Source organism: Neofelis nebulosa, chromosome 10, assembly GCF_028018385.1.
Source record: "Neofelis nebulosa isolate mNeoNeb1 chromosome 10, mNeoNeb1.pri, whole genome shotgun sequence".
Taxonomy (NCBI): Eukaryota; Metazoa; Chordata; class Mammalia; order Carnivora; family Felidae; genus Neofelis; species Neofelis nebulosa.
The window spans coordinates 16535198-16548035 of record NC_080791.1 but is presented as its reverse complement, the minus strand read 5'-3'; the positions used below and the strand labels follow the sequence as shown (position 1 = coordinate 16548035).

Below are 12838 nucleotides of genomic sequence, written 5' to 3'. Positions count from 1 at the left end.
TTCCGAGCCTCTTCTTTGGGAGCTTGCAGGCTCTAGCGTGTCCGTAAGTACTCAGTTCTGTCTTAGATCCTCCCACCTGGGTCCTCCACAAAGCCCTGACTGATTAAGGAATTGAGTTTATTGTGTGCCCCAGTAAGGGGGGGGGGGGGGAATATCTCTGGACTCAAAGACCTATCCGTCAGACCTCCTTATTCTGCAATTCAGTGGCCTTTATCTAAGATTGATTAAGGAGTCCATTATTGTTTCCTATCAGTAGAATTAGAAAGAGAAGGGGCGCCTGGGTGGCTTGGTCGGTGAAGCGTCCGACTTCAGCTCAGGTCATGATCTCACGGTCTGTGAGTTCGAGCCCCGCATCGGGCTCTGTGCTGACAGCTCAGAGCCTGGAGCCTGTTTCAGATTCTGTGTCTCCCTCTCTCTCTCTCTGCTCCTCCCCTGTTCATGCTCTGTCTCTCTCTCTGTCTCAAAAATAAATAAACGTTTAAAAAAAAAATTAAAAAAAAAAAGAAAGAAAGAAGAAATCTCCCAAAGGAAAATCTAGGCACGGCTCTTAGATAATCGTCAAAACTTCCCATCTACCACCCTAGCTGCAGGCCCTCCCTTTCTCTCCCCCGATCTATTAAAACCTTTTCCTCACTGGTTTCCCTGCCACCTCCAATCCTTTCTGCCACCAGACCAGTCTTCCTGAACTATAGTTCTGACAGCATCAGAAAAAAAAACTTTAAGGGGCGCCTAGGGGGCTCAGTCGATTAAGTGTGTCTGACTTCAGCTCAGGTCATGATCTCACGGCCCGTGGGTTTGAGCTCCGCGTCAGGCTCTGTGCTGACAGCTCAGAGCCTGGAGCCTGCTTCGGATTCCGTGTCTCCCTCTCTCTCTGCCCCTCCCCCACTCACGCTCTGTGTGTGTCTTTATCTCTCTCTCTCAAAAATAAATAAACATTAAAAAAAAATTTTAACGTTAATGAAAAAAGAAGGAAAGCTTGGCCTTTTTTGTTGTTGTTGTTTAATAATTTTTACTTGGCTTATTTTCAAAGTGTACTCAAGATGGGATTGGATTGTTGATCACAGTGTCATTCTTATTCTTGGTTATTCTAGAGCTGGCTCAGTTTGTACCATCACATCATGTGACATGAGGCACTTTTATTACATTTCACCTTCACCCAGACCACATCCTCATTCTGCACCTGAATGTCGGTTGGTTGACTGAACATATTTGAAAAGTAAATGCTCTTCCAAGGCGTGATATGTCGTTTGTATTCTGTAAACTCTGTCCTCAAAATGCCATCCAATGAATGCATCAGCATAACAGAGAAACTGATCATTCCGTGGCAAATGACCGCAACGAGGCTTCTAGATGAGGAGGACCAGTGCAAGAAACTCTACTGCATTCCAATGCAGGGGGAAATGGTTCTGGGGGAAGAATAAATGCAAACTGACAACAGGCAATTGAACAGAAGTGTGGAGGGGGACAGAGATAGAGAGAAATAGCTAAAAAAGTCTGCAGGTTCCTTAATCCACACGGGGGAAATCCCTGACGTTTTTGCTGTTTTCATTCTAGCCAGTATGGTGCCCAGAGATCCAGGTGGCAGACAGATGACAAGGCTCTAGAATAGCAACAGGGCTGGAAGGAGGGTAGAGGCTGCCCCACAAGGGCAGGTCGCTCACCATACTCCTTCCCCCAAAGTCATTTTTCCAGCCATTCATGACTCCAGCAAGATCCTAGAAAGTATCCCCAAGAGGGAGGCACCATCAATAATTTAAGTAGAGGGGCGCCTGGGTGGCGCAGTCGGTTAAGCGTCCGACTTCAGCCAGGTCACGATCTCGCGGTCCGTGAGTTCAAGCCCCGCGTCAGGCTCTGGGCTGATGGCTCGGAGCCTGGAGCCTGTTTCCGATTCTGTGTCTCCCTCTCTCTCTGCCCCTCCCCCGTTCATGCTCTGTCTCTCTCTGTCCCAAAAATAAATTAAAAAAACGTTGAAAAAAAATTTAATAATTTAAGTAGAAAAATTTAGGAGCCTGGCGGGGGGAGGGGGGGGGCGTCAAGCAAGTCCACTAGAGGGAGCCCCGACAAACTCAATACCACAGAGAGCCCAGCAAAGTAGTTTCTGAGCACCTGTCTCTGAAAACCAGCCTCATAAGGGAATAGGGGAAGATCAATAAATTAAGTCTCCACAAGGGAAGATAGCCCTGTGAATGCCCAGTTGAAACCCAGGCCTTACAGGATTTACAGAATCAAAGACTTAAAGACCAGGAAACTGAAGCTGAGCAAAATTAAATGGCTTGCCAAGTTTACATAACTGGAGGGGGACTAGAACCCATGGCTCTTGTCTCTAACCAGTATCCTTTCTTCTACATTTGTAGCCTCTATGTCAGCAGCCTGGAGTCCGTGGGTCTATCTTTCCTCTGTGTCTCCTTTCTCCGATGCGAGAAACTCTTTCAACTCCCTTCTCCTGCATTTCTTTCCCTTGTATGCTACAGAATGCCTTCCCCAAGCCTAATAACGTCATTTGCTGATCAGCCCTAGGGATGTAAATTGCCCCAAATGGCTACTATGAGCTCTTTTCCTCTGTATCAGCATAACAGCACCTTATCAGATGTGTAAATCTGTAACTTGTAAGTCTCCAAACCTCAGGCGGTGCTACATGGAAATGAAGCATAGTTACCGGGCTCCAAAGCCCTTTCTCCTCAAACTACATTTAGAACGTAGGGATAAGGAGAGAATTGAAGAATTGACCCTCTGGGCCCTTGCTATTTTAAGCTTTGTACTTGGCCCATTCCACCTGTCTCTGACTCCGTGTTTCCCAGTTACCTGGACAACACTCGGCCTCCCGAAACCCAACCTTCCAGTTCTCAGTCCTGCCCTCAAAGGAAATTTGTCACCCTGGATTGGCTCCCAGAACCCAGGCTCCTCCTCAGGCTCCTACCTGGTTGGGCCATTTCTCTGCCCCTCTCCATGAGTGGGTCACCCTACAGGGAAATACAACAGAAGCAAGAGAGGATCCTACAGGTAGGACGAGGCAGGGTAAGGATGACGGGAAGAGGGAAGAGACGAGTACTGAGGTTTATTTTCTCCAAAAGAGGGTAGAGGGGAATGATTTCTGTACATAGAACCTTACTGGTAGAAAGAAACAGCTCTACCTTCCCCCTACCCCAGGCTTGCCTAAAGGTCCAAGGAGACCAAGAACAGAAGCTTCTGGAAGGCATAAGAGACATGCTCGGAGACTAGAGCTCTAACTCTCCTGGGACTCCTGGTTCAATCTAGGGGTCAGGAAAGCAACCCCATGTGCAGTCTTCAATACAAGTCCTCTCCTTCCCCAGGACAGCAAGGAGATGCCATCTAAGACCAAAGGAAAAGGGATGAAAGCTGGGTCACAGAAGAAGAAAAAGAATGTGGGTGCTGGTGAGTCAGGGTGGATGGAGGTGAGCGCCTCCTGCTTCTCCACTCTCTGGCTTAGACACCAAGCAGAGGTGCTCCAGAGAGAATTCAGCCCTCTGCATGACAAGATAGAACCTTCAGGACCCTCTCCCTCAATATCTTCCCTCCATGTTCCATGGAGCTGGGAAATTGGGGAAACTGGCATATACCCACTCTGTGCTGCCCTTCTGGCTTTGTGCCTTCCCTATATATTCATCACACATATTCTGAGTACCTACCCTGGGCTGAGCTGCCAGGACACAGCAGGGAACCCTGCCATCAGAAATCCCTCCTTGAAAGGTCCTCAGATCTCCTGCAGGAAGAAAGTTCAGGGCGTGGGATGAGGATGGGGAGAAGTAAGGGAGGCTGAGATCATGATAAGGTCCTAAAGGTCCAAGGAGACCAAGCTGAGGCTTTGCCAACTTGCCAAGGCAGATGTGGAAGCCAAATCCGCACACAGGCTGACAGTGCTGGAAAAGGAGTTGCTCCAAGACCACTTGGGTAAGAAAGTGGAAGCTCAGGACAACAGAGGTGGGCGGGGTGGGGGTGGGGGGGCGGTGCATTTCACATCGTCAGAGGCTCGGAGGCTTACAGCTGTTTGCGGGAGGCTGAGGTGACCCCTGCCAATCCTCTGGTGGAGGAAGAACCGACGTTTCGAGGAAGGGTTGGGCCGGGAGGGTTGGTGATGATAGCTAGTTTTTATAAGCAGAACATAGAGGGGGTTTCCCTTAGTAAGGAAAAGCTCATGGCATTCCAGGGACAAACCGACCAACCCAGAGGGAAAATGAAAGGCTGGAAGCCTGCCACCGGGTTCCCAGAGGTGGGCACGGTCCATCAAGCCCACGGGGCCACGTGGGCCCCCCAGCCTGGTGAGGACGGCTCTGGGACTTTTCACAGCTCTGAGGAGGGACGAGGCCCGCCGAGCCAAGGCTTCTGAAGACCAGCTGAAGTGGAGGCTGCGAGTACTAGAGGCTGAGTTGGAAGAGGCCCGAAGTGAGGGGAAGGCCGTCTATGCAGGTGTGTGTGGTTGGTCAGGCAGGTGGGCAGGAGACAGGGGCCTGGAAAAGGACAGCCAAGAGGGCCAGAGGATACAAGGAAGTGAAACAAGAAAGATGTCCGTCTGCCATGCCTAACTTTAACCTTCCCGGCTCAGCATGGATTGGGCAGGGTCCTGAAGGAAACGAAGGACAGCCTCCCAGGATCCCAGGCAGGAACCTTCCTGGATGCCTGATGCCATGTGCTTTGTGGATTAAAAAATGCAGTCATGGCCTTTATCTCATTCATCCCATGGGAGTGAGTGGGGAGAAGGGCTACAGTCCAGGTACTGAGTTGGAATGGGGGAAGGAGTTTCGTTTCCTAGCTCTTCCCCAGCTTTTCGGGGTCGGCCAGCCTCTCAGAATCACAAGAACCACCAAGGCGGCCTTTATGCTCCTGTCCCACTGGACCAAGAAGGCCCTCCCTGCCCACAATGTCCCTTCCTTTCTCCACCACTCCATCCACACCTGGGACCCTCTGTCCCCACCACAGAGATGAGTCGTCAGTGCCAAGTCCTGCAGAAGGAAATGGAGACCCGCAGCAGGCAGCTGGAAGAAGAAGTGAGGGGCCTTCGGGAGCAGCTGGGTAGGATCCCCACTCCCTAACCCCTGTCTCTCCAAGGGGCACTGACAGGGTCCAAGTCTGCAGGGGTGGACTTACGATGGTCCTTCTCTAGGAGAAGGACCTAGTCCTCTCCTGAGACTGGGCGGCTCAGTCTGTTGAGCATCTGATGACGGCTCAGGTCATGATCTTACGGTTCGTTGGTTTGAGCCCCGCATCAGGCTCACTGCTGTTAGCATGGAGCCCACTTTGGATCCTTTGTCCCCGTCTCCGTCTGCCCCTGCCCTGCTTGTGCTCTCTCTCAAAAATAAACATTAAAAAAAAGAAAAAAAAAAAAAAAGTCCTTCTCTAGAAGACTGCTATCTAGGCTCTCTTACCCTTTTCCTTTTTTTAAAAAAAAATTTTTTTTTAACATTTATTCATTTTTAAGAGACAGAGAGTGAGTGGGGGAGGCGTAGAGAGAGAGGGAGACACAGAATCCAAACAGGCTCCAGGCTCCGAGCTGTCAGCACAGAGCCCGAAGCGGGGCTCGAACTCAGGGGCCGCAAGATCATGACCTGAGCCAAAGTTGGACACTTAACCAACTGAGCCACCCATGCGCCCTCTCTTATCCTTTTCCCCATCAACTCTCCCACCATGGAGGATTGGAGCAGAGGGTTCAAGATGGCAAAAACCTCTTAGGTTGTAACTAAAAAAAGACCTAAGTCTCTTACCCCATCTTCCTCTCTCAATGGTCTCTCCAAATCCAGATCTTTCTCCCCACCACTGCCATGTCTGTCATGGGCAAAACATACTCCCTGTCAGCTGATTTTCGCAATGAAACTGAGGAAAGATATTAGACTTACGTCCATATCTTCAATGCCTCATGCATGCTCAGTCCTACATAAGTACTTGCTACATAAAGGAATAAACCTTCCAGATAAGCAAAAATGTAAAAAACAGGAAGTTTTTCCTTTCTCTCTTGGTTACAGGACGCAGTTGAGCTATGTTAGCGTGCACATAAGATCTTTCACAATTGTGGTCTCAAAGTTTTCTTAACCTAAAATAGCCTCAGTTTAACCTAAAATAGTCTCAGATACCTAAGAGTTGCTTATCTGCCATGCAGACCCTGAATGCCCTTCCTCATCCTTGCCTTGTCTGGAATTTAAATTCGATCAGCATTTATGGAGCACCTCCTGTATATGCTATACATTTCCCCCTATATGCTCGCATTCAACTCACAGTAAGCCTGTAAAGTTTGGATCATTCTGTCTTTAAAGATGAAGAACCTTAGGCTCAGAGAGAGACATGCCTGAGATTACACAGGTAGTCAATAAGCGACAACCAAACTCTGGACCCACATCTCTTGTCCCAATGCCACTACTCTCTCTACTGAACCTTAGAGGTACATGTCCGCTCTTCATACGGGCTGCGGGAAAATTGGTGATACTGGGGGAGTCTGGAATGATCCCATTTAAGTTCTGCTTTTTAGGTACCTTTGGAGACTCTGTTCACAGGTAGGGTGTCACTACCCAATCCTCTTTCTCCTTCTGCCTGGCCCCACAGAGACGTGCCACAGGGAGGCTGAGGCCGCACGGGAAGGGGCAGAGCAGGCCCTCAGAGAGCGGGACCAGACCCTGGCTCAGCTTCGGGCACACGTGGCAGACATAGAGGCCAAGTACGAGGAAATCTTACACGTAAGCACCCCTGTTTGAATCCCAACCACCCCAGTACCCAGCACCCCCCCCATCCCCCCAAACCCCAACTAGTATGACAGTGACAGATCGGGGGAAGGAGAAGCAGCATCTCCACAAGGAAATCTGCTCTGTCTTGAGGGCAGACAACCAGGGGATGCAACCATGCCCACTAAGTGTAAAAGCTCCAAGAAGCCACTGGCAAAGGAGAGCTCACAGACTAGCCTGGGGCACCCCTCACGCTGCCCTCTCCCTTCCTGGGGCCTGAAGCTTGGTGTCTGCAGGGCAGCCTGGACCAACTCTTGGCCAAGCTGAGAGCAGTGAAGCCTCAGTGGGATGGGGCCGTGCTGAGACTTCATACAAAATACAAGGAGCGGCTCCGCCAGTTTGGACTCAACCCCCTGGATCTGTGAAGCTGTAAGCCTCTAGCCCCTGGGGCTCTGGGAGGCTCCAGCAATAAAGCTGTCTCCATGTGGAACTCGGCAGAACTGTGGGCTGTGGCTTTTTGGCAGAGGTGAGGACCTTTTACGGGGCAGCTTGGTTCTGGGCTGACCCATTACTCCGAAGACTGAACGAGAGGAGAGAAATTCGGTAAGGTCTCAACTCTCTTTTAGAGAAACTGGGTCCCATGCCTTGGGTCTGGAGCTTTTTTGGTCCCTCCAAACCACCGTCCCGCACCCCCCCCCCCCCCCCCCGCCCAACACAGGCAGCCAGATTTGTAGGAGAAAGGCCATTTCTATAATAGACTAACAGTGACCAGCCACCGGCCCGCACAATCCTCAGGTTGCAGAGGAAGGTGTAACTTGTCTCCAAATTCTTGCAATATACCCAAGTCTCCTGGCGGCATGCCTAGGGCAAGTTCCAGATGGCTTCAATCCTAGCCAGCCCACAGCCCACCTAAAAAGGGAAAAAAACCCTGGGATTCTCCTCTATTTTACTACAACCCTCCCAGTACTATTTCACCTCTGGTCAAATGTGGGGGGGGGGGGGGCGGGTTGGTTTCCCACACCAAGAAATCCGCTAACAGTTCTATGGACACCAGCCGGGTGCCTTACAAGTTAACTCAATTCTGTCACTACTGACGTGAAGAGAGCATCAGATCCCTCAGGCTCAGCCCCGCAAGACCGGCCCCACTTCAAAAGCCAGCGGCTGTCACCTGTGCTTCTGACCAGCTGGCCAAAACACAAAGGTTCCCACGACCCCGCCCCCCCCCCCCTCCTTGGGTTCCAATATTTGCCAGAGCGGCTCACAGAACTCAAGAGAAACCTTTTAATCGCTAGATTGCCGGTTTTTTATAAAGGACACAAGTCAGGAACGGCCAGATGAAAGTAGGAACGGGACAAGGCATGAGCGTGGGAGCTCCATGCCCCCTCTGGGTACACCACCCGGCTAGCACCTCCAGGCTCCCTGAACCCCGTCCTTTTGGGGGTTTTTTTTATGGAGGCTTCACTAGGGAGGCACGAGCAGTGAAACCATTGGTCATTGGTGATTAATTCAACCTCCAGTGCCTCTCCCCTCCCGGGAGGTCCAGGGTGGGGGTGGGGCGGGGCGGGGCTGAAAGTTCCAACCCTCTCTGATCACGTGGTAGGTTCCCCTGGCAACCAGTCCCCCAACCTTAGGTGCTTTCCAAAAATCACTTCCTTAATTAATAAAGTCAGATGTAGTTGAAAGGGGCTTGTTACGAGTAACAGAAGACACCTTTGTCATCTTACTACTTCGGAAATTCCAAGGGTTTTAGGAGCTCTGTGCTGGGAAAGGGTCTAATTTATTACAAATCACGAAATCACACCATTCTTCGTTTTCGGTTGGGAAGTTCATCCCAGGGACACAACCCGATGCTCCTAGGCCCCCTAGTGGGCCTGCCGGAGGCCTCTGGCCACACCCTCTTCTGGGAGGAAGGGAGGGAGACCTTGGGCAATCCTGTAATTGGGGGTGTCCGGAATCCTAGAGCTGCAGTTCTGGCTTAAAGAGAGCTTCTCAGCTCCTACCATCACTGGCCGGAGAGTGAAGACGGAAAGGCCACTGGGCAGATCTGTGTCCAGCAGAGGAGGACTACAGCAGCTCTGAGGCTAGAGCCCCGTCCTGAGCAGAGAGAGAGAAGACAGAAGGTCATTCAAGGATCAGAAGAGTTCCTTGTCCCTGCCCCCACCCCCACTGGACCGGCCAGGGATGTGGCTTGTTCCCTGGGTCCTTCTGTCCCCACCTACCATGGTCTAAAGTCCCAACCTGCATGCCTCACACTGCTTCACCCTGTAGCCCTCCTCTTGGGCTCTTTCTCTGGCTGCTCACTGCCCGTCTGTCCCTACTTCCTTACCTCTCCAAACCCTGGGCGATCGCAGGCTTCGAAGCCCCGGCAGGACCTGGCGGCCAGCTTCAGGCAGAGGGGTGGCTCAGCCTCAACCAGCTGCTGAAGCTTTTCCAGGTCATTCTCTCCACCCATGGGATACCCATTCACCTCCAGAATCACGTCTCCTGTTTGCAGCCCCGCCCGGGCAGCTGAGCCTCCTAGGGTCACCTGGTGAAGAGGGGGGTTACAGAACATGGGACACCGTGGAAAAGTTGCTGGATGCTCTAAGACCTTGGGAGGGAAGCAGATGATGGCTCATTAGGAGGCAAAGGACTGGAAAGATCCGAGGTCCATAGGGCATAAGTCACCTGGGAGACGAAGAGACGAGGCTCACTGGCCACACAGGTAAGCCGGAAGCCGTAGCCACCGCCAGGCCCAGGGTACAGGAAGCACTGGCGGGAGCCACACGGGACAATAGGCGTGGCTGTGTCTTCAACTGGTAGGTCCTTGGTTTCAACCAGAGAGGCCGGGCAGTTTTCCTGGGGAGAGGCAGGAGCCTCTGTGCTCTCCAAGAAGAGAAGTGGGGACAAGCGAACCTGGAAGGAGGCAGACAGAACAAACCTTTCTTTTTTGCTTCCCCCCCCACCGGAGCCCTGCTCCATTCCCGCCCCCACTCCAGCCCCCGGCCCTCAGCTCGCACCATGCTGAAGAAGCGGTCAGCCTTACGGTCGACAACAGTGAGGGAAACAGAAGAGCCCTGTGCGCGGATCCTGGACACTGTCTCCTCGTGGCCCAGCCCCTCCACACTTTCCCCAGCCACAGCCACCAGCCGGTCCCCAGCCTGCATCCCGGCTTTCTCAGCTGGCAGTCCTGGGTCCACCTCCCACAGGAACTGTCCTAGGATGTAAACATCCTCATGGCCCCTTCCCTGCTAACCCCAGTGCCAGTCCAGGCCACTGTGGGCACACTGAGGGACTGAACCCGGGGGGGAGGGGGGGGGCGGGGCGGGGACACAGTAGGAGGAGGCTCAGGGCTGGGGTTCAGCCGAGGATACCACTTATATGCACTGAGAGTCGAATGTGAACAGGTTTAACACACACCTTCCCTACCCGCCTGCGGGACTACCACTCACCGGGTTGGCCGTCAAGACCTTTCTCCTCCCGAAGCAGGAACCCAAAGCCCCGGGGCCCCTTCTGTAGGTGCAGAGAGCGCGGCTTGGTGGGCAGTGCCCAGCCCTCCGCTAAGGGCGCAGCCAGGGGCATTCCCAGCTGGCGACACTGTTCCTCCACCTCCGGCCCGGCCACCAGCAGGGTCACTTGCTCTCCACTCTGCCAAAGCTGTAGGGGCCCAGCAGGGCATCGGCATCAACCAGCTGGGTAGGGTGGGCAGAGCCAGGCCCTCCTCCAAACCCCAGGAAGGAGGCACTAAGGGTGGGGGAGAGAAGAGCCTAGCAGGAACTGTGAAGGGAAGCATGGCAGGAGGTACAAGGTCAGATGAGAAGATGAGTGCGAGGGGGAGGAATCTGCTGCCTGAGGCATGCCCCCCGGGCCCAGAGGGGTGAGGCCAGAATGGGGGAAGACAGCCGGCCAACCTTCCTGCCGAGTTGGTTATAAGTGAACTTCTCCACGCTGACCCCATTCACTTCTAGCAGTCGGGCCCCAGGAGGCACCCCGGCCCGCTCAGCTGCTCCTCCAGTGCTCAGCACCAACCAGAAAGGAGCCTGATAACCTGGAAGCCGGGGGGGGGGGGGGGGGGGGGGGGAAACAAGTAAGTTTCCATCTGCCACCTGCCCAGAACTGGGCTAAGATCCCACTCTTGACCTCCCTCCCGAGCCTCGGGGCTCACTGTAGGTGACACTGAAGCCAAAGCCGCCCTCATCTTTCACTATGTGACACAGTCGGGGCCGGACCCCTGGGCCGAGAGTAGGAGACAGGTGGGCACTGTTCCCCTGCCGAGCTTGAAGCATGTCATACACGTGCTGCGCCAAAACTGTCAGCAACACCCGAGGACCGCTGGCCCGGATACGGCGCACCACCTAAAGAGAGGGCATGCAGGGGGAGGTTGGGAGCGGCCCCTCTTGCCAGCGCCCCCTCCCTGGAACCAGCTGTCTGCAGCCAAATGCTCTACCCCTGAGCTATAACCCCTGGAACCAACTCTCCGGATCATCCCAACCTGGGCAGCCCTAAATCCTGGCAGGTAGGGGAGGTTGAGGCTTAGGGACTGCCCCCATCTATCCAGGGAAGTGACTTTCTCTCTCCTTGAGGTGCTAAGAGATGTTCTACGCCACAGGGAAGCCCCAGCCCAACCTCACCACAGCATAGTCTTCACATTCCACAACGTGGTCGTTCACCCCTAGGATCCGGTCCCCTTCCCGAAGACCCTGGCGCTGGGCAGATGTGCCTGGCTCCACCCTGCACACCACGGGCATAGCCTTGCCCAGCTCCTGTCTCAGGTGGAAGCCAAAACTCCTGCCCTCCTCTTTGCTCAGCAGACAGAAGCGAGGCCGCTCCAGGCTCCAGAGATCTGGAAGGGGATGTGGGCAACAGAAAAGGGGGAGGAAGAGGGGGCATGGCCCAAATACAAGTCGCCTTGTGCCTGGCAGACGCTACCCTTGTGATAGGGCACTGGGCAGGCTCCTACCCAGTTAAGTATTGGGCAGTGGGGCCAAATACCCAAATGTGGGAAGAGTGGCTTGGACAAAAGAAAACACCCAAACCTCTCCTACCTCCACACAGTTACTCCCCACCAGGCCGCTATCAGAGGGAGGCCGAGTGGAGTGGTTACCAAGGAGACGGGAGGCCGGTGAGGAGCTGTGGTATCTCTGGGGAAAGGGAATGGTTGCCCAGGGCGAGGGGGTTACCGGAGGGGTCAAGGTCTTCAGCCAGAGAGAGGACAGGATTATCAATGCCCTGCTTTGGGTTAAACTCAAACTTCCTGCAAGGAGGCAAGGGACACAGGTAGGAGCAAGCTGACATCCGGACTCTGGTCCCGGTCTCTACTTGAGGTGCGAATGAAGGCCTTCCCCACCTTGGATCTCCTCCGCCCCTTGCCCCAATCCTTCCCAGCATGGCACTTACAGAGTTAACGAGGCTGTGTCCTGAAGATCTGCTGGGCAAAGAAGGGATGAGGAGAGGAGGGGCGCATTCCCTCCCCACCCCACTCCTCTTCCACAGTCATTAACTGAAAGGACTTGGGCGAACCCCCAAATTTAGAACTTGCCCCCTCCATTCTGCTCCAGAAAGACCTTCCCTTCTTCTCTCTTCCCTTTGCCTCCCAGTCCACAGAAATCTGAGCATATCAGGACAGGGCGTGGACCAGGAAGACAGACCTATCCACTCACCTCTTCTCTTCTAACTCACCATCTATTTGCCTCCGGGCACCAAGCCCCAACATCAAGTACACCCTGGTCCCAAAGCCTTGGCCTCCCAATCTGCCCTCTCAACTGCCCTCTCAAGTCCCCAGCAGAGGATTTCTCCCAGTCTCCTACCTGCAGCTGCTTCCATAGTTGGATCAGTGACCCAGTGCTCAGGGTAGGGACAAGGTCCATGAAAAACAGCTGACCCTCCCACCTAACCTGCCACGTCCCGCCTCCTTAAAGACACTGCCTTAGGAGCAGTGAGGTAATGGTTAACGGGAGGAGTCTTATCCCCCAGGGGGAAGTATGTGTGTTCCTCCTGCCCCCATTCCTGGGCCCCAACTTTCTCTGGAGACTGCTGCGGTCCCAGCTTCTGCTCTGGGCAGACAAAGGTAGGTTGCTGGTCACGATAATGCCAAGCCTGGGATAGGTATGTTTGAAAAGGTGATAGAAATCCTATAGCCCAGCATGACCTCCTCCCACCCCAGTATCTTCTTGTTCCTAGACCACCCCCAGCCC

General features: G+C 53.6%; 2 protein-coding genes across 10 annotated transcripts; one reads left to right on the top strand and one right to left on the bottom strand.

The window, feature by feature from the left end:
- Positions 1-2925: 2925 nt before the first annotated feature.
- CCDC153 (coiled-coil domain containing 153) lies at positions 2926-7158 on the top strand. Of its 6 annotated transcripts, XM_058687016.1 has the most exons (8): positions 2984-3000; positions 3148-3193; positions 3312-3393; positions 3844-3909; positions 4306-4425; positions 4936-5028; positions 6550-6680; positions 6962-7158. In XM_058687016.1, exons 3-8 carry the CDS (start codon positions 3324-3326, stop codon positions 7088-7090), a joined length of 609 nt encoding a protein of 202 aa, XP_058542999.1. In that variant the 5' UTR covers positions 2984-3000; positions 3148-3193; positions 3312-3323; the 3' UTR covers positions 7091-7158. The 6 variants fall into 6 exon arrangements, with proteins under 6 accessions (XP_058543000.1, XP_058542996.1, XP_058542994.1 ...); XM_058687011.1 differs by lacking the exon at positions 3148-3193 and having other exon boundaries at positions 2931-3015; XM_058687012.1 differs by lacking the exon at positions 3148-3193 and having other exon boundaries at positions 2936-3000.
- Positions 7159-7932: 774 nt separating this feature from the next.
- Positions 7933-12819, bottom strand: NHERF4 (NHERF family PDZ scaffold protein 4). 4 transcript variants are annotated; one of them, XM_058687008.1, is made up of 11 exons: positions 12452-12819; positions 12042-12069; positions 11825-11898; positions 11276-11487; positions 10810-10999; positions 10556-10692; positions 10097-10301; positions 9665-9861; positions 9333-9560; positions 8992-9192; positions 7933-8759 (listed from the first exon to the last, which is right to left on the bottom strand). In XM_058687008.1, exons 1-11 carry the CDS (start codon positions 12465-12467, stop codon positions 8730-8732), a joined length of 1518 nt encoding a protein of 505 aa, XP_058542991.1. In that variant the 5' UTR covers positions 12468-12819; the 3' UTR covers positions 7933-8729. The 4 variants fall into 4 exon arrangements, with proteins under 4 accessions (XP_058542991.1, XP_058542993.1, XP_058542992.1 ...); XM_058687010.1 differs by having other exon boundaries at positions 11690-11898; positions 12452-12473; XM_058687009.1 differs by having other exon boundaries at positions 11690-12819.
- Between the last annotated feature and the right edge of the window lie 19 nt (positions 12820-12838).